Genomic DNA, 20,319 nt, shown 5'->3' on the forward strand with positions numbered 1-20,319 from the left:
CCTTGTGTCATTTAATCCTCACAGTAACCTTAACTTGTTGGTACTATGTGTTATGCCCATTTCATAGATGAAGAAACTAACACAAGTGTCTGAGTAACTTAGCCAGGATCACAAAGCCAGAAAGCGATGGATATTTGAACCCAAGAAAACTTGAGTCTGGAACCTGCCCCTTTTACACTATGCTCACCTGCCTCCTTGAGGTAATCAGGATGGTCTGTGTGGGTGAAATCCCCTTTTACCATATGGCTTTGGTAAACCACGGGGACGGCTCTTGAAGTCTACCTGTTGCATCTTCAAAGGATTGCTCACCTGAGAGGTAGAAAGGGGCGCCTCCTCCCCTGCTACACTCAGGTCACTCTGCTCAGCTACACCAGAAGAGTTTACCATCCCCTCCCCGTCCTTGCTTCCTGGGCTTTGGGGGAAATTAAAAGTAGCCTCTTATGAACAGGCCAGAAGTCTGAGGGGTTGTAAAAGCAGTACGTGTTCATCAAATTAAATACCATGGACAAAAGTGTGTGTGTTTATGTTGGGAAGGGGGTTGTCAGAAGGATTTATGGCTTAGATTGCTTTCCTAGCAGTGATGGAGATGGACTTTTGCTGCTTTATCCACACTCTAATCTGAATCCACTTAACCTCAGGTACGTTTGTGTTTATAGCTAGAAGGTAGTCTCCTTAATTTGAGGGGAGGCTGAGCCTATGTCCTTGGCGGAGCACGGTGCCTAAGGTAACCAGCCACCTTCCAAAGCCACATCTTCACTCAGTAGCTCCTGCTTTATGTCCTATAATTGCCCCACGTGTAGGAACAGTCACTTTTCCCCTTTGTGTATAGCTAGATTAGTGCAGTTCTCAAACTCAACTCAAAAAGGATGACAACTTGGTGAAACTACTAGCCCCATAGCAGCACCTCTTGAGTATATTTTGCTTTGGCTATTGGAGTTGTAGCTGGTTGTCTAACTGCTTTCAAGTTGCTTCAATTTGAAATTGACCTCCAGGAAAGGAACGTGCTAATGCTGATTTACACATAATTTGCAGAATTATTCAGAAGTTGGTTGGAACAATTCCTTTATTCCAGAGTTTTCTGATATGTTTTCATAGGAAAAAATCCCATGTTCACGGGAGTTCAGGATATGCTGGGTTAAAAGACTTAAACAGTTTTATTTTCTGTAAGAGTCTCAGAGCCTTTAACATGATGGAAACTGTGAATCTGTAAGAAGGCAATAGAGTACCCAGTATCTCTCAAACTTAACTTCACCACACAGTCCCTGTTTGTCAGACATATTCTGGTACCAGTGCTTCTTAGAAATACGTAGTGGATAAGAACATAGACAGTACATTCTGATTGCAAAATCCAGCTCTGCCTCTTGCTATGGTCTTGAACAAGGTACTTAACCTCTCTGTACCACAGTCTCCTCATCTGCAAAATAGAGATGATAATACCTACTTTAGAATGTTGTTGTGAAGATTAAATGACCATATATATACATCTGTCGATCTGCCTTACATTACTAAGTGTAATATGTGTTAGCTACTGTTATTGTAACTATTTACCCCTCTGTTTACTAATGGTATAGGCCCCATACGCATGGAAAGTGTAAATTCCAAAAGTTAGAGAAAGTTCCTTGTGATCTTTCTATATTAAAAGGAACATCTGAACTAGGGAGTGATATAGTGGCTTTGAGTTTGGGGGAAAACTCAACAGAGTTTCCAGTTTAAATCAACTGTCTAGTCGGTATGGCTACCGTCATGATGAAATGAAAATGTTGACTTTGGGTAACTAAAGGTAAAAGAAAAGAAAAAGGGAAAAGTGAACAGGGGCAAGAATGAATTATTTTTGTATTTATCTAATTTGGACTAGGTTGAAATAGAAAATGTCAAGTTATGAGTAGTGTATAACAGCAACATCAAACACTTAAAATCCCAGCTTCCTGGATATATGCTGTGGAAAGAATGAAGTTGACTGCTAAAGTCTAGCTGGGGAAGAAGGTGAAGAGAAAGCCATGTCAAGAAGTGGCTTGGGCAGCAAATTAAGAAGATAGCCATTCATTCAAACAGTAAAATAAATATAATTCATTCTCCAGGTGCAAAAGAGAGGGCTCTCTTTTCAGCCGTTCACAGTCAAATGCAGAACTAGGCTGTAAACAACAAACCATAATAAAATAAGCTTTAGGATAGAGGTACCAGCACGGTGCTATGAAATCTCAGAAAATGACGCCACTAAAAAGCTAGGAGGTGGAGCTTGGATGACCTGTCTCAGGGCTGGCCTGGCCCAGAGTCAACTGTTTGATGCTCATTTGCATGAGAGAGAGAGAGAGAGAGAGAGAGAGAGAGAGTGAGTGAGTGAGTGAGTGTGTGTGTGTGTGTGTGTGTGTGTATACAATACAGGAGGGAAGACTTCCATTCTAGAGCAAGTGATCCCAACTGGGAGGCTGTGAGCGAGCCGCACGAAGTAAAAATGGGAGGCTTGATCGCATGTCCTTCACCAGACGGGTCCGAAATGACTATATAAAGTAAATACCATAAATCACTGTTGTCAGGGCGCACACTCCACCTCCTCCCTCCCTTCGCCACAGCCGTCCTCATTTCCACACCCCCTCAACGGTTCAGGGAGAGCTCGTGGTCTAAGTAAACGAGAGGACTTCTGACTGTAATCCTAGCACGTCACTTTGTTGAAGGCAAACACGTGGTTCAGAGAGAACTTATAAATCTCTCCTCCCAGGCAGGATCGTGATGTTATCTGCTGGCAGCAGAAGGTTCGCTCCGAGGGGAGCTCCAGAAGCTCCCGACCAGAGAGAGGGAGAGAGAGAGGCAGGCAGAGGCAGCCGGAGAGATACAGAGGGACCGAGAGAGAGGCAGAGAGAGAGAGAGACACAGGGAAGAGCGAGAGCGCAAGTGAAGGAGGCCTGGCGAGAGGGATGGAGAACCTAGGATAACGGTCTAGGGAGCCATTCGGGGGCAAACCGAGGGGCTGCCTGGCTGCAGAAAAGAGAAAGGAGAGGATCTGCTGCAGGCTGCCAAGTGCCTACTGCCCTCAGCGAGAAAGCCCAAGCGGGAGAGAAACCAGAAGTGGGCGGGCAAGGGTGGGAGTCCAAGGGAACCCCTTCGCAGCCCCTAGGAATAAAACTCCCCTGTCGGCGCGTCCCGGCGCTGCCGCTGCGGTCCGCGGGGGGCGAAAGCCACGGCGGCGGCCGCCGCTCGTCTGTTGCCGGGTTGGCGTTTGGAGCGAGAGGAGAAGGAGGAGCAGAGGAGGGAGCTGGAGGCCGGACGCGTTCGGCGGCGGCGGCGGCAACGTGGAGTGACCGGGCGGGTCGGCGCGCCGGCCGGGGTGTCGGCCCCCGCGCGCACCTCCGGGAGCAGGATCCTCGCCGCCTCCCTCCGCGGCCTCCGCGGCCCCCGCCGGACCCGGCCGAGTCCCGGGCGCAGCGCGAAGCGCTCCCGCCTCCCCGCCGCGGGCCGGGCTCACTCCCAGCGCGCGCACACGGGCGCGCGCGCGCACACACACTCACACACACACTCACACACGTGTGCGCCCCTCCGCTCCGGAGCTGCTGCGGCTCCTGCTCTCAGCGCCGTAGTGGAAGGCAGGGCCGCGCCGCTCCTTCTTTAAATATATAAATTGCAGCCGGCCGGCCTCGGCCGCCCCCCTGACAGCGCTGCCCGCGGCCCTCCCGCCGGCGCGCCCGCTGCCAGCCCCGGGACCTTTTCATCTCTTCCCTTCTGGCCGGAGGAGCCGAGTTCGGATCCGCCACTCCGCACCCGAAACTGACACACTGAACTCCGTTTCCTCCTCCTAAATTTATTTCTGCCTAATAGCCACTCGTCCCTTTTTTCCCCCCCATCTCGTCGCTCCAAGAAAACTTTTGCTGACTCCCCCAAGTGAAGCTTCCCCCTTGCCCGTCGTGTATTAATATTTCCACTTGGGGAACGACTTGCCTTTTCTTTTTAAAGGAATTCAAGCAAGATAGCTTTTTCTCTCGGACATTGACTCCCGATTGTTTGCAAAAGTTTCGCATTAAAAAAAAAAAATCTACCTGATCTGTACTTTGAGAGTTGTTGGTTTCTTTTTATTTTTCTTACTTTTTTTTACTTTTTTAAAAAAAATTTTTTTCCACCTTAAGAAAAAAAATGCACTACTGTGTGCTGAGCGCTTTTCTGCTCCTGCATCTGGTCACGGTCGCGCTCAGCCTGTCTACCTGCAGCACGCTCGACATGGACCAGTTCATGCGCAAGAGGATCCAGGCGATCCGCGGACAGATCCTGAGCAAGCTGAAACTCACCAGCCCCCCAGAAGACTACCCCGAACCCGAGGAGGTCCCCCCGGAGGTGATTTCCATCTACAACAGCACAAGGGACTTGCTCCAGGAGAAGGCGAGCCGGAGGGCGGCCGCCTGCGAGCGCGAGCGGAGCGACGAGGAGTACTACGCCAAGGAGGTTTACAAAATAGACATGCCGCCCTTCTTCCCCTCGGAAAGTAAGTACCGCTCCCCGCTCCCACTCCCCGGGGCTTAGCGCTGCCCGAGGCTTCCAGAACCGCAGCCACTCCAGGGATCGCCCTGCCCTCTCCGGGTCCCAGCTCCCTCCTTCCCCTGCTCCGGTCCTCCGTCCCACCCACCAGTCGTGTGCTTGAGGACGTTAGGCTTTAAAACGCGGACTTGCGACTTTTAATTTTCTCCATTTCTCCCTTCCCCCAGCGCCCCCGTCTTTTATAAGGCGTTTTTCTCTTTTTTTCTCTTCCCTGGAATTCTCGACTCGGCCACCGGCTAGGAGTCAGCCCTCCTCTGTCAAACTCGGAGGCGCTCCCTGGGGCCGCGTTAAACCGGGAAACCTTGGTGGGTTTGTTTTCTTTGCTCCGATTGGCCTGAAGCCCGCCGAATTGGTGCACGAGGGGTTAAAAAAAAAAAAAAGTGGCTCAAAACTAGCCTCTCCGGAAGGCGCCCCTTTCCGTGCCGACCTATCAGCTGACTCCCCAAGCCTTCCCTATTGTCTCTAACTCCCCGAAAAATGTCAGCATCGCCAAGACAAAACCCGATCTGGAGACCCCTCCAAAAACCTACCTCCAACCCCTCAATTCTTGAATCTACTGCCTCGGCGAGGTGTTTACATGCCCCCCAAGGCGAGATCTTGTAACCACGTCCCCTTTTGATTTCACCTGGAATGGTAGAAAGGACAGTTTCGTTGCTGACTACGTTTAAAAGGGTTTTTCCTTCACGTTATTTTTTTTCACAATTCACTCAAACCTGCCTTCTTAAAATCGCCGGTGTAGCAGATCCTTTTTCTTATGCGTTTATCGTTTATCTTTCTCACTCTTGAGCCCGGTGTTCCTTGCCCTTTCATAGGGTTCCTGCAGTCACTTCGTTGCATTCCTAAATCTCAGCGTAGAAGACAGCCGATTTTTTTTTTTTTTTTAAACTGGCTTCTCTGAGGGCAGTGTCCTGAAAACCAGCTGGCATACAGTAGCAACGGGAGTGAATGATTTATTGTTAAGAGTTCTTTGAGGGGAAGGGAAGAGGGCAGTTAGCTTAGAATGATTTCCAAGTTCTTTAAAAAAAGAAAAGAAGAAGAAGCATATATTGATACCTGAGAGGGTTAAATACCAGGAAGAAGAAAAAGAAAAAAAAAAAAAGAGCTCCAACATTTGCCTATTCCAAATCCCAAGTCGTACACTTTTCATTGGTTGCCCATCTCTCTCCTCCCCTTTCCATGCCCTATATACTCCCTGGCTGCCTTCACAACGTCTCTGTGTCTTGCCTACAGAGATAATATGGCCATCTTGGTAATTTTATCCTAGAGGTCCTAATTGCAGGGTGGTGCTTTTCTTGTTGAATATTTATATTTAGTTTGACAAGTCGTAGTTCCGGGGCTTGCCATGTCTTGTATTTGATGGTCTCAGATTGTCAGCTGAAGTATCCAACCCCAGGCTTCCTGGCGACCTCTGTTTGGCTGCAGCATCACCTCTTCTGGTTTAAGAGCAGAGCTGAGGCAGGAGATCCTGGCAAGCGGGATGATTTTATTATTGTAATTACGTCACCATCCACAACAATGGTGATAAATACACTCCACCCTGGTGATTCCCCCCCGGGGAGTGAAGGAAAGCTTTCTCCCTGCGGTGGAGCCAAGGAGATAATTAGGAAAGAAAGTTCATTGTAATTAGTCCAAAATCACTGAGACCCAACAGGGAGTTGAGTCAGTTTGCTTTCTCTAGCACGTGCAACCGTTCTACTGGAATTTGGGCAGGCGGGCAGTTATGTTATGTAGAACCAGAACAAGCCAAGCCTTCAATGTTTACCTGCAACAGCTCTCATGAATTGCTGGCACTTTCATAACAGAGAGGAGGTCTGATCCCTTCATGAGATAGGTGTGGAGAGAGCAGATTACCCAAGAGGGTGTTCATTCTTTGGTCTTTCAAGCACTCTTCAGTCTAAAGAACCGAGGTGATCTCATGCAAGATTATCATCATCACCAAATTGGAAAAAATTCTCAAGTTATTAGGATTTCAGAGGTTGGCATGTCAGGTGGGTGTGTGGATTCCTTTCTGCTTCCTCTCCCAGCTACCAAAGAAATGAAAGCCTCTGATCAGTGCAGGATAAAATGTAAACGATCAGTCTTCCTACAAAGAGTACAGGCTTCTTAAAGCCTTAAAGGAAGCTTAGGAGTAGAAAGGCTTATTAATAGCAGATTTGATACTACTGTGCTAGGACTGTGGATAATTTTATAGAAAGTAGGTTAACTGATTTTCCAGTACTTTCTAGTTATACTGGAATATAGTGAACCCTTCCAAAAAAAAGGAAGAAAAGAAAAAAAAAAATCACTCCACCATATTTTTAAAGGGCAAACTGAAAGGACAGCATTGGCTTACATACCAGCTTTCCTTTAGGAAAAGGACCTCTTTAGGACCTTTCTGCCTAACTTTTAACTAGGTCCTCCCTGAAGCGATGGTGGGGAGGAAGTGTGCCTGTCATTTCTTGAAGGGAATCCGCAGTAGGTCATAAGCCTCAGAGATGAAGGCATGGGAAAGATCACTGGTTCATGTTTTACCACCAACTTATTAGCGTTCAGGGAGTGACTTCAGCTCAAATATTACAAATATGCTCTAAGCATACTCAATGAGCTATATATCGTTACAGATTGTTGGTAGCCCTTTGCAGGACATTTTATACAGTTCAGACGAAATGTTTTTAGCAATGTGGAGTTTTAAAAGTAAAAATATAAGAGATATTATATATGCCTGCAGGCATTTTTTGTCTTAAATATTATCCTTGGCCCAGCGTACTATATAAATACAGTAAATATGAATAGAACTGGCCAGGTGCCAATCTCCTAGGATGAATTTTAGTCAAGAAGGTATTTATGGGATATAAATAATACTGTGTCAACATTTGAAGAAGGGATCTGATTAGTTTTGAATTTATTCGTATTGATCTTTTCACATGCTGTTAGTTTAAGGCTCAAAGTGGAGTTATGCTAAGGTTTACCCATACTTTACCCAGTGGGAATTAGTGGACTTCTCGTCCTTTTGATAATCCACTTGAACTTCAAGCACATCTTTTCAAAAGACACTGTACAGGGCTTTAGAAGTTTAGAAAGAGTGATTCCACATAACAGAGTAAGAATCCAAATGATAAACAATTAAAATATGTAGACCCTTCGGCAGTCAGAAAAAAAGGAAGAGACAAAAAGTTTTATTTTCTTTCTTTCCCCTCTCTTTTCCATGTAACAGATCAGGCACGTGCTGTGGTTCTAACTGTGGTGATTTTGTCCCTTCCCCCGCCCACACACCCTCAGGGAATATTTGGCAACGTCTGGAGACATTTTGGGTTGTCGTGACTGGGAGTGGAAGGGCCAGGGGTGTTGCTCCCCATTCTAGAATGCACAGGAAAGGTCCCTTTTCCACCCGCCACCCCCATACATCAAAGAATTATCCAGCTCCAAATGTCAGTAATCCCCACGTGGAGAAAGCCGGTAACCCTGGGATTTATTTGCAGTTGCTGAATTCTGCTAGTAGTACCATTTCCAAAGCAATAATCTGAAAGTAAAACACCTTTATCATCAAAAGGACATTAACATGGAATAGAAAGATAATCAGAAAGTTTTCTAAAGTAAGTGGGACTATTAATTTGGCTCTCTGGTATGGTGTCTACTTTATTGTTACGATCTTAAAGGGCCTAAATTAGAGGCATCAAAAGTTCCCATGCATTTAGCTTAAGTAAGGGTGTCGCTCCACCCATCTGTAACTTCAGTCAGCAGCAATGTGATGTTAGTCAAGACAGAGAAAAAAGAAGTGAGGGATTACTGTGGATTTTCCTTGCAAGGAAAATAAGCAGCTCATGTTAAGGAAGAGTGGAATCTCCGAGCTCGGCAACAGAAAAAAGTAAATAATCATGTTGGTTTACTCTGTCGTAGTGAATTAGATAAACTAAAATATACAGCCTGAGACATTACGGTGAGGTTTCCTTTGTAATTGTTTCACATAAATGCTAAACATTTAATACCATGCAATCTCTTTTTCTATTTCCCCTGTAATTTTCCAAGTGAAATTGAGGACGATAGAAAGAATACCCAATAGCACTATGGTTTCGGGGGGATGCAACTTAACCTTCTATTCATGGATATATCTTTCTGTGTACACATTGCTGGACTATCAACCAATTGCCCGATGAAGGAAAATATTAGCAGTTGCTGGAACATAGTACTAGTTTTGCTTGATGTTCAGGGATTTTTTTTTCTGTTTCTTAAATTGCACTATAGTTGATTTACAATATTGTGTTAGTTTCAGGTATACAGCAAAGTGATAGGGATTTTATTTTTCAGATTCTCTGTGGATGTGTGAGAAAGAGAGACACACACACACACACACACACACACACACACACACACACACACAGAGAGAGAGAGAGAGAGGATTCTCTGTGTGTGTGTGAGAAAGAGGGACACAGAGAGAGAGAGAAACAGACTTGAACCCCTTCCCTAGACTTCCCCAATGACTGAGTTATTAATACACAGCAGACCCAACTTTAATTCCCCCACTTGTATTGCATCATTGCTTGTACTAACTCTAGTGCCTAATTGTGGTCGCATTTAACTTTAGGCTACATTCTCTTCCAGGATCTTCTCTCTTTTCTTTCTTTTACTATTCAAAGTTTAGGAAAACTCCTCAAAGAGATATACTGGTTGTAACTGAAGCAGTTGGGCTGTCTTTGTTGCCAAGGGAGGCTGGTCTCCTCTCCTGAGGAGTCCCCACTGGATGGAGGCTGGGTTTTGTGAAGCTGGAGGGGTAGATGGGGACCAGCTGACCTGGCAGAGGCTCCGGGAGCCTTCTGTGTCTCCACAGCGACCCCTGGGGTCTACTCAAGGAGCTGCACTTTTTGAACGATGCCTTCTCCCTGGTGAAGGGATGCTGATGTAACCCAGTCACAGCATCTTTCATATATAAAGATATGAAAGAATGACAGATCCTGTTTCCTAGAGGAAACTGAGATGTGAGAAAAGGGCTAATGACTCACTGTTGATCCCATATCAAATCTGGGTTAGAACAAAGGAGGTCACTGACTCCTAGGCCTTTGCCCAGAGATTACAACACACTTCAAGCTGCATTTTTAGAAGGTTAGGGAAAATAGAGTGGAAGAGCCTGGCCCTGGGAGAGACGTACAAGCTGACCACCGAGGTGAGATTCTGGGGGGACTCCTCCCTCCCCGCCGCCACCCCCAGCCCTTTACAGGTTCAGTATTAAGGTGAGCCGGGAGCAAAGAGCCTGCAGGGAAGAGCTCTGGAAACAGCCCTGTCAGCTCTCTTGATGTAGCATTTCCGGTCCTGGGGGATCCTGGAGAGAGGATGTGGATTTGCCAGATGTGCTCGATCTCCTTAGGCAGCCCGACTGCCGAAGGGTGGATCCACTTTGCAGATTCTGAACAGCTTGATGAAATGTGCCTCAGGCTGAGATAAACAAACGTTTCCATTGTCATTTTGAAACCATATGGTGTGCTTTGGATTTTTAATATTTTTTTAAACAAAGATACTTTTTAACCTAGGAATTCAGTGTTCCCCAGGTAGTTTCAATTTAATCACATGCTAGGGATTCTCTGATGGGTTTGTGTAGACTGAAAAGCTTGTTTCCATCCTGTGTTTAGGAGAAATTCGCCTCATGCTGCAGTCACAAGTGGGTTTTGGTGGTTGTCATTGGTTTTGTTTTCTTTTCTAACCTCTGATAGGTTAGAACTCTGCTGCACTGTGACCACCACCTTGCTTCCGGATTGGCTTGGTGGCCTTGACTCTGCATCAGCACTCCCCCTTGACCACTTCCCCACAGGCTCTAAATTGCCTTCTTGTTCTTCTCTCTTCTGGAATATCTGTGTGTAGGGTGGTGAACTTCATTCAACCATGGCTCCGTGCCTTCACTTGTAAAGATGAAGGAGATGCTGGCTTCCTAGGGTTGCAAAGGACTGACCATGACCTGTGTAAAGAAGTCCTGAGCTCTGCTTCTGGCACTTAGTAGACCTTCTTTGCATGCCAGCTATTAATCATTGATTCTCAGACACCATTGATTTTAAGGTGCCCTGTTATTTTATGTGCCGCAGAGAAAAAAATATCACTGACAATTGACTATAACGTGCCATTGATTATGAGATATGAAAAGGAGATATTTTAGAGATATTCCAATATGATTAAAAGTGATGCTCTGGGGACCGCTCCCACCAGCCCCGGATGTCTCGGGACCAACATCTCATTCATTTCCTAGTAAGCTCCACTCAGTGGATCTGTTTCCCTGGCTCACCCGGATTGGTCCTTAGGTGACCTTTGCCACCTAAGAGAACAGAGACTGGCAGGGCTGGTAATCCAGCATGCCCGGCACTCTCTAATCCTCATATAGGGAGGCCTTGAGAATTTAGGCTTCGTAGGTAGGATCTCAGATGTCTTAGATAATATCCAAGACCTTTCAGGGTCAGGCCCCTCCTCCTTGCTCAGCAGCCCCCCAACTAAATCCCCCCAAGGAAACTACACTCCAGCCAGATCACCCTCTTTGCCTTTACCCAAATGGGCCCTTTATTTCTGTGCCTCCAGCCCTTTGTTTATGTCATTTCTTCCACTTAGAGGTCCATCTTTTAACACCTTTACATGTCCTTCGAGGTTTAGTCAGTACCATCTCCTTATGAAACCTTTGTTGATGTTCTTTGTCCTATTTAAGTAGCTCTTCCTCTGCACTCCCACAATACCGACATTCATCTCTATCTCAGCCTCTTTTCTTTTGCTGTAGGTAAAATCTAGCTGTGTCCTGACCTGTCCTCTTCATCGGTTTGTAAACTGCCTCAGAACAGGAGCCCACCCTGACTTATCTATGTTCTTACAGCGCGTGATTGTTGCTCAGTCAATGCTTAATAAAGGAATGAGCGTTTCCCTTTAGAGACTAAGATTGAGTTACCAGAAGGATCAAGAGTTCAAAGCATTAGGGCCAGGAGATATGGAGACAGAAATCTACTCACCTCCGTTACCGGGGACAATGTTCCTGATGGATCTTGTCCCTGTGCTGAAGGCAACACGGGCTTCTCAGAACCATTCATTTCCTGTTTCCAGTTTTGCAGATAAAAATGAAAATGATGGCGATAATGAGGATGATGAAAGCTAACCCTCATCGGGTACATACTACGTGCCAAGCAGAGTTTTAAATATTTTACATGCGCGCACTTATTTCACACGCAAAAGTGACCCTATACGGTCCGGACTGGTATTTTTCCCTGTGACGTATGAGGACATGGCTATAACTATTTCTATCAGCGATGTCTTACTGGAAGTCAGACTTTTAGGTACCACAAGTAATAGAGGCCCCAAATAGAGACCAGGAAATGGAGAGCATGACTTTTCCTGCCCTCTTGCAAAATGATACAGTCCCTGCATGAAAGGGTGGTGGCTCTCCTCACCTGGCAGGAATTACATTCATAGAAGCTCTGCATTCTTTCCCTCCAGAAGGAAATATACTTCTGAAGCCTCTCCTACCACCCTGGGTCTCTCTTCTCGCCTCTAACACATTCTTCCACTTTTATCTCTGCACTTGGTTGATACAAAAATTGTGATTTCTCAGGTCTCCTGGTCTTGATCTTGAACTGCAACCGTTTTCTTCCAATTTTTATAAATTTGATTGAGAGGTGATTCGTCTTGTCTCTCGCAGAAAATTAATTTATTGAGGAAGGCAGGATGGTCTTGCGCAGTGAGCACAGACTTGAGAGCCAGACAGCGCCAAGAAGTCAAAGAAAGAGAATAAATAAAAGGGAATTGTACCAGAGGAATCTCAGAGGCTGAAAGGGAAGGGGAAGCATCAAAGACAAGAAGTCCTACTCCAGGCCAATGGCAGTTGTTAAAATGTGGTCTTGTTTGGGTTAGCAACTTGGCTGTCTCCGTGCAAGTTATTAAATCTGCCTCGTTAAAAAAAAAAAAAAAGAAAGAAAAGAAATCTGCCGCGTTGACATTTAAGTTGCTTCCTGCTGAATTCAGATCTCACTCTGCCGTCGCTGGCTTGGTGACCAGGCCGAAGCCCCTGCACTTAAGCTGATCTCAGTGTGTTCACTTGTAACGATGAAGAAGATGATATCTGCCCCCTAGGGTTGTAGACGATGGATGATGATGTGCGAAGAAAGGCCGAGTGCAGCTGCTTCTGGCACGTCATAGGCTTGCCTTACCCGGCAGCTGTCATTCACTGAATCTCAAACGCTATTGATTTTACAGTGCACCATTTTTCATCTGCCACTTAACAAGAAATGTCATTGCCAATTAATTGTAACGTGCCATTGATTCTAAGAGGGCGTCAGGATTTTAGAGGGATGAAAATATGTAAAGTCAGTGAAGTCACATAAATATTTGTGGATTGGGAGAATAGCGGTCCGTGTGCGTGTAGCAGAGTGCTATGTCCTAGAAGCACGTGGCAAATAAAATTAAGTGGGAGCGTGATATCTGCCCTCAGAAAACGTTTCTATTTAGTAAACTTTAAGAGCCTCCGACTGGTCGTCGCACCTCTGGCACCCGAAGCAGGAGGTCCGCATCATGGATTCCTCCCAGCTGGAGTGTCTTGCTGTGCATATACTCAGTGCGTTAATATCCAGTTTAGATTTTTTTTTTTTTTTTGACATCTCAGGATGTTACCAGTTGTTAAAAAGGGCCTTTACGTTTCCAGGGAAAAAAATGTTTAAAGTGATTTTAACGGATCTCTCTGAGTACACGTGTGAGTCACGTAGCACTCACCTCTTTATCTTTCTGGGCCTTAAAGGCTGAAATCCAACAAAGGATGGGGGGAGGGTATTGCTCAGAAGAGGCTAACATGCAGAAGGGCCTTGTGGGCAACGTGCCTCGGGGCTGGCGCGGCCCCTCCTCCCAGGCCCCCTGTCTCACCCGCTCCCCTGGGGAGAGGCTCTGTTGAGAAGGAAGCCAGGACGTTTGGACCTCCCTGCATCTCCATGACCAGACACCAGCCACAGCAGTTTCTTCGCTGTCAGGCGACTCATTTAAAAACAGACTTTAGCAGCAAAATGCCATTAGGGGGTGGAAGTCTCCCAGAGGTGGATGGATGGGAGGAAGGGGAGAGGGTAGTGGAGGATACACCACCAAGGGTTTGAGGAGGAAACGAAAACTTAGGAGGTGATGTCAGAGAGGAGAGGCCGTACTAGGCCCAGGGTAGCTGTTAACAGAGCAAAATGCTCTCCGCGTGGGGTAGCATCCTGGCTTTCCTGGGGCGACCGAGTAAAACCACTTCGTTGGTATGAGAAGACGTTGCCATCCAAGAGGAATCGAGTTTACTGGATTTAGCGTCTGTGAGAAGGAGGGAAAGCCTGATGGTGCCCAGAAAGCTCTTCTGTGTGGACCAGCCCCCATCCCTTCATTCTCAAAAATGAGCCCTTGGATTTGGTTCTGCCTGATAAGTCAAAAATGTGGGGCTTAGATGTTCCTTTAATCACAACAACTTGAGGAACTGAAAGCAAATGGAAAATGCTTTCTGGATGTTACAAAGCCCAGACCTTCTGAAAATAGTTCAAATGCATTTCCAACCTCCCCAGGCAGCTGTTTGCTCTCACACTGGCATGTTGCACACATCTCTGTCCACAGAGAGACTGTCACTCTCCCTTCGGGCCTTCCTCGCGGCCTCCATGTCAGTAATTAGGAAGCAGGACGTTCCTGAGGGAGAGACGTGGTGTTTCTGAAAGGAGAGTCATGGGGCAGCTGTTGGAGAGTCAGGCTGCTTTTTTGGAGATGTTTGTTTCAGGAAGTGCTGTAGCATCTTTCCAGCCTCAAGGAAGAAAAAGAAAAATGTTGTGACTTTGACCTTGGCGCTCCGTTCATTTGGCTTTTGCTATCTAACCCACACCACACTGACAAATACCACATCTGTCTTGACAAGCTAGTTCACAAATAACTGCTCATTCATAACTTCAGGCTGTTGTAAGAATCCTTATTTGTTACTTCAGCTCGTGAACGAGAATGCACAGTTCAGTTTTGAGAAAGACATTGAAACGATCAGAAGTCCACTGGTCTTTGCAGATCTCAGGGGAAGCACTATCTAAAAGAGAAGACCATATTTTTTCATGCATTTTAAGAGCGCTAAAATATATTATTGCCCATAAATGGGAATTTTCTGGGAAATTTAATTTTTAAGTTTTGGAGTCATTTCAGTATTGGCAATTCAACACTTCTTAGACCAAATTCATCAGGGATTATTCTCTCTAGACCACATGTAGCGGTCACTTTGTCATTCCTTCCACTGGGGGGTTTTATTCTTATAGGGTCATTTATTTCCCTATCCATTGACTTAATCTCATTTTCCCTCTGCTTTGACAACTTAATGACCACGCCATTGAAGTTGTTTCTTCTTGCTTTATAATAAACTCATAACTCAGTTGCTGGCTGAGAAAGGCCAAAATGGGGGCTGGCGGCCGGGGGGAAGGTGGGTGACTTATTCTGATTCGACTTTAGAAGGAGAAAATAAAAGGAAAATCACAGACTGAGGACATTTCTTTGTAGAAGATGGATGATTTGGTAAAGGAACTGCCCACTTGGAGGTCTGTCAGGGTTTTCGGCTGGGGAAGTGTTTCTACATCCAAGTTCACACCTTAGCATCTGGGGCTCTGGAAGTTAAGAAGAGAGAAACAGAGGTAGGAGCTTTTACCCCGAAGTAGCCGGGCAGAACCAAAGGAGGATTATGGCTGTCACCTCAGGTTCTAAGGCAGCAGTTCTCACCCTGAGATATGTCTATTACACAGTCATTTTGATCTGAAGAGTGACTTAGTCATTCATTTGTACCTCCCCGGAATATCAAACCTTAGGTCGTTAAGCGTGTTAGTAGAGTTCACTGGTCACATCTGTGAACCAACCCACTCCTGAGCGAAGGCTGTTTCACCTACTCAACTTTTGCTTTTCTCCTCCATGGAATTAGGTGGCAGGTGCTGGTTTGTCTTGTAGATAGGAATATTTCAGAAGAATTCCACTGTCAGAAAACATCCATCAATAATGTAACTATGTGTATAAGGTCATGTCTAATTTCATTTATTCTTTGGCAATTGTATCAGGATTCTAGAAAGAGGGTCTTGAGCCAAGCTGACCCCGAGTCATTAGACACTGGGCATCAACGGTTTGCCCTTTCTCAGGAACATTTGCTGGGAATTCTCTAAGTGGAGTAGAAACTCACTGTCATCCAGTGCTGGGAGGAAATGACAGTACCCACTTCCGGAACTGCTGTTATCAGGGAGATGTTTGCTTGGAGGATGTTTGGGTGGAGGGCTGGGGAGGGGTTGAGGGTCAGGACTAATTTGATGTGGAGTGTACTGCAGCATTTTTAACGACATTTAATTCTGCTTAAGCTATCATTGCGTTAAGAATGGCTTTCTCTCTGACTGAGAGACGCTTTCACGCTACATAAAACCGTTACTCAGAACAGACAACTCTTAGGAGAGAACGGTTTCTCTGTGATCCACCTGGTTGGGTTGTTTTGAGGCCAGATGAGCGTTCTGTAAAAGGCCTTTCTAACCTCTAGGTCACAAAGGCCTATACCAGTGCTTCTTGAATTTTACCAAGCAAAAGAATCACCTGGAGCGCTATGTGCGGATTCCCGAACCTTTGCCTGCCACGCTCCATCCAGATTATTATTCAGTAGTTTTTGTTTGTTTGTTTTGTGTTTCTTGGCCGCGCTGCGCTGCTTGCGGGATCTTAGTTCCCCGACCGGGGATTGAACCCGGGCCCTGGGCGGTGAGAGCGCGGAGTCCTAACCACTGGACCGCCAGGGAGTTCCCAAGATGATTATCCTGTAGTTTTAAGGTGAGCTCCAGATAACTGCCCCTTGACAAGCAGGTAGTTCAGAAACTCCCTCTGGAAACACTGTGTATTGGGGTTTTGTTGCTTTATTTCTTAGCTGTGTCATCACAGGCAAACATGAGTCCAACACTTTTATAGTTAGCGCCATTGTTTCTTAGTTATTTTGTAAGTGACCCACGCAAAATTTTAATTCCAGGACTGTTTTTCTCTTATGACTTATGTGAGCCATACGAGTACCCCATTATTCATGACTGAGTGCCCAGGTAATTCTAAAAATTTTTTTTCTCTAGGACTATTCATGTCTCAGATTTTTCATAGGGTTTCATCTTTTAAAAAGCATTTCACATGGACGCCAAACCTTACTGATCTGAAAAAGCTTATGCATACCACAGTGCCACTTCAAACACATAGATGTTGAAAGTTGATTTTTACGAAAACTAACGGTTACTTTCTTTGGCCTAAATCATCCCTATTCGCATTATTTATCTCTCCATCCAGTTCATGGGCTTAACTTCAGAGGCACTGGATCAGCCCCAGAGCAGCCTGTTCTTTGGCCCTGCTTAAAAACAAACAAGCCAACAAAACAAACAAACAGAAAAAGGAAGGGGAGGAAAGAAAGCATTTTAATACTGTAGCTTGATGGCGGAGAGAGAGTAAACCAAAGGTGCCTACCTGAGGGCTGCAAGTTTGAAACGACAAATGACGACAGTTAGCTTGCCTTGTTTCCCCACAGACTTCGTTTGACCCCGGTGACCTGGGGCGATTGCAGGGATCTGGATTCCGGTAATAGAAGCATCCCTCTTTGGCACCACAACACCCACTGGCCTGAAGAAGGTGCTGTTTCCCAGGAAAAGGAGTGAAATCCCCCCAAGAAATGCACAGGTCCCTAGTCAGAAGAGAAAGCATTGCTAACCAAGCGATGCTTTGCGTACCCTGCCTGTCTCTGGTTCCCTTCCTTGAGATTTTTATTGAAGATAACTTTCAGCACCTCTTTTTAGAGGTCAGATCTGAAAGAGAAGATGTTGTGTGCCTTGCTGATCTTGTGACAAACAGTTTATACCCAGTCTGTAGCTTCCTGTCTTTGCTGACGGGTGATGTGAGGGAACTTTCTCTCTGTGAGGCTGTGGAGAGGGCTCTAAAAATAAACAACATGGTTGCTTATTGGTGAGAACATGTGTCAGCAGATGTCAGCTGGTAACAGCATATGGTGGCAACGTGATAGCAGCGTGTTACCAAGACCTGGGGGTTGGGCCTTCGTCTTCCAGGCCGTTCAGGCCATGCAGATGCTGCATTTCAATGAAAGAGGGTTTTGACTGGAAGGTGGAATCCACACAAGCGTGAATATAGGTCCCTGGGATCTTGTTAGTGGGCTGAATGTTGGAGAGGGTAAGTTACAGGGCATGGAAAGAGTCTTCCTTATCTGTTTTAAAATTGAGAGCTGAAAGTACAAATCTGGCCAAAAAAAAAAAAAAGGGGAGTGGGGTGGTGGTGCGTATGGAGTGGGAGGGAATCCACAAGGCCTTTGTCTTTCGTCCAAAGAAGTTTTCAAGTCAGGTATCAATAGTGGCCATGCTACTTCTAGAAGACATGCCCTAGGTGAATGGAAGGTGCACGGATTTTAAATTGGTGTAAGGAGCTGGGAAAGAGGTATATTCATGCAGACCTAGAAGGCCGTCAGGGGGTTATCTATCAAATAAGTTAGATAACTCATATTATTACATCCCTTGAGCACCTTTTATTTCTCAGTTTCTTTTAAATATCTCATTTCAGTCTTTCAAAAACCCTCAGGGGTAGCATGATGTCAGTTTCATTTTATAGCAGCAGAGGCTTGGGTGCATCAAGGCACTTGTCCAGAGACTCCCAGGAAACTAATGACAGAGCAGGGTGTCCATCTACATCTTCTCATGCAAAAATCTGGTATTTATTATTGACTCTATCACAGATAGGCTAGCCTTTGAACACTCAGCAATATTTTTAGCTGGAGGTATTTTTTTGGTGGAGGTATTTTCGTTTATAAGAATATGGTGGGCAATGTACAAGATCTAGTTGCTACCTTTACGTTAAAAAAAGCGAAGTTCAGAATTTCAGGATGTCAAAACTATCACGGAAGATATTTTAATGCATTCCAAGGAGCCCTAGATTTTTAAACTGCAGCTAAGCAGCCCCAAAGCAATATACACTTGAAGTTTTGATCACTGGAGAAGGAGTTTTCACGTGCGGGTTAGAAATGACGACAGGGGGTCTTAAGAAAACTGAAATCGAGGCCAGCCAAAGGAAAATCAAGAGTTTTACTCTTAATAGGGAGTCTGTCTTTTGTCAAAGAGGTCAAGGCCTTTCTTATTCATCTTTAATGCAAGTCAAGGTATTTATTTTACCATTTCCGTATATAAATTGTACATCGCTATTTTAACACTAGAGTGTGTTAAAGGGAACGCTGAATTCAGGAGCCTGACTGCTGGTTAAGGGGTGCCGAAAGATCTGGGGCGAGAATCCACTGTCCCCCAAAGTTCCCTCCTGCCTAGTCCCCTGGCCCTGAGTAGGGGGACCTTCCATCTCTGGGGGAGTGATAAGTACGTTCATTGAGTCCCTCTTCTGTGTTGAATCTTTGTATAGCTCTGTACAAGGCTTCTCCTCAGTAAAATAGCTAATGACTGTACTTTTTAAAACTCCTATAGCTGTCTGCCCAGTTGTTACAACACCCTCTGGCTCAGTGGGCAGCTTGTGCTCCAGACAGCCCCAGGTGCTCTGTGGGTACCTTGGTGAGTACACTCGTCTGCTTTATATACCTCGTTTGACGTAGTGATAGCCGGCCGGTCTTTAGCGTTTGTCTCCTGGGGGGAACGTGTCAGAGGCAAAATAGAATTCTGAAGTGCAGCCTTGTAGCTGGACAGTCACACAGCTGCCCCCAGTTTTGTAGTCAGAGTTTCTATGAGAAAGACTCATGAATGCTTTGAGTGATATGATGACTTGATTGCTGTATGGGGAAGAATGGATTGTGGGTCTGTGAGATGTGTGTGACCCGGGGGTTAATGAGTGATTTGACAGATCGATCTCTTGACACCCTGGGAGGATACTCTCTGGAGGGTTGAATGGTATGACCAGAATGTCAAGGGTCCTTTTTTGGTATCTTATTTGAATCTATGTTCTTGTTTCTGGCACATAGCAATGGCTCAATTAATGTTTCTGGTACTGAACTGAGAGGGAAGAAGGAGATTTTCTCTCCTTTGAAGTTCTAGAGGGAGGCCTGTGGGAAACATACGCTGATCATTGTGACCTTTATGTTGCCATCCATGGGTTGCACGAGAGAATGCGGTGGTCATGGTCAAGGCTTCGGCTGACTGAACATGGGAGCTTGCCACTTCGCCCTGACCCTCAGAACAAGTGCAGACTCCTCGGACCTAGGGCCACGTGTTAGGGTGGGGGCCACCGAAGCCGGAGGTCTCCCCCCTTTCTGATTTGGAACATTAATAAATTTAGCCAGCTTTGACTAAGTGCCATCTTTTATTGTATGCTGGGCCATGAGACCACAGCAAAGAACAGGTCTTAGGGCTTCCCTGGTGGCGCAGTGGTTGCGTGTCCGCCTGCCGGTGCAGGGGACCCGGGTTCGCGCCCCGGTCTGGAAGGATCCCACATGCCGCGGAGTGGCTGGGGAACAGGTCTTAGATGATCCTGACATTCAAGACCTCTGGCCCAGGTTGTACCCTGATCCATTCAGGAAGGGAGGAAATGGGCTCGCCACCCTGGCATTGGTTCCCGCTGCACTTTTGAGGCCCTGAGGCAACGTGGATTATGTTGATTCTAAATGCAGGTGGAGGTCCCAAATAGGGACAAGAGAAATGTTTTTATTACCCCAGTAGATGTCTGACTCAGTGGGTTATCCTACCATGAACTTTACCGTGCCTAACCTTGCTTCTTAGGAATCAAGGAATCAAGAAATGAAATAGTTTATTTACAGTGGCCTAAGCTGGGCTTTCCTAAAAAAAAAAAAAAGAAAGAAAAACAAAAACTGATTCTATTGAGAATATACATTTATTTTAGTAC

At 45.8% G+C, this 20,319-nt stretch overlaps 1 protein-coding gene and 1 long non-coding RNA gene across 6 annotated transcripts in view; one reads left to right on the plus strand and one right to left on the minus strand.

The window, feature by feature from the left end:
• Positions 1 to 3,561: 3,561 nt before the first annotated feature.
• The window catches only part of TGFB2 (transforming growth factor beta 2), a 91,596-nt gene continuing 74,838 nt past the window's right edge, over positions 3,562 to 20,319 (plus strand). For 2 of the 3 annotated variants that reach the window (XM_007126132.4, XM_007126134.4), the window contains exons 1-2: positions 3,562 to 4,468; positions 18,954 to 19,037. In XM_007126132.4, the coding sequence (XP_007126194.1) occupies positions 4,123 to 4,468; positions 18,954 to 19,037 (430 nt within the window). In that variant the 5' untranslated portion in view covers positions 3,562 to 4,122. The remainder of the gene's footprint in view (positions 4,469 to 18,953; positions 19,038 to 20,319) is intronic. The other variant, XM_007126133.4, reaches the window with a different exon arrangement.
• Positions 4,475 to 17,660, minus strand: LOC114486099 (uncharacterized). Of its 3 annotated transcripts, none has more exons than XR_003679316.2 (3): positions 16,951 to 17,660; positions 14,973 to 15,454; positions 4,475 to 14,530 (listed from the first exon to the last, which is right to left on the minus strand). It is a non-coding gene; the product is annotated as an uncharacterized lncRNA (long non-coding RNA). The 3 variants fall into 3 exon arrangements; XR_008617021.1 differs by having other exon boundaries at positions 4,475 to 6,545; positions 7,481 to 15,454; XR_008617020.1 differs by having other exon boundaries at positions 4,475 to 5,986; positions 6,284 to 15,454.

This window comes from Physeter macrocephalus, chromosome 4 (assembly GCF_002837175.3).
Source record: "Physeter macrocephalus isolate SW-GA chromosome 4, ASM283717v5, whole genome shotgun sequence".
Lineage (NCBI taxonomy): Eukaryota > Metazoa > Chordata > Mammalia > Artiodactyla > Physeteridae > Physeter > Physeter macrocephalus.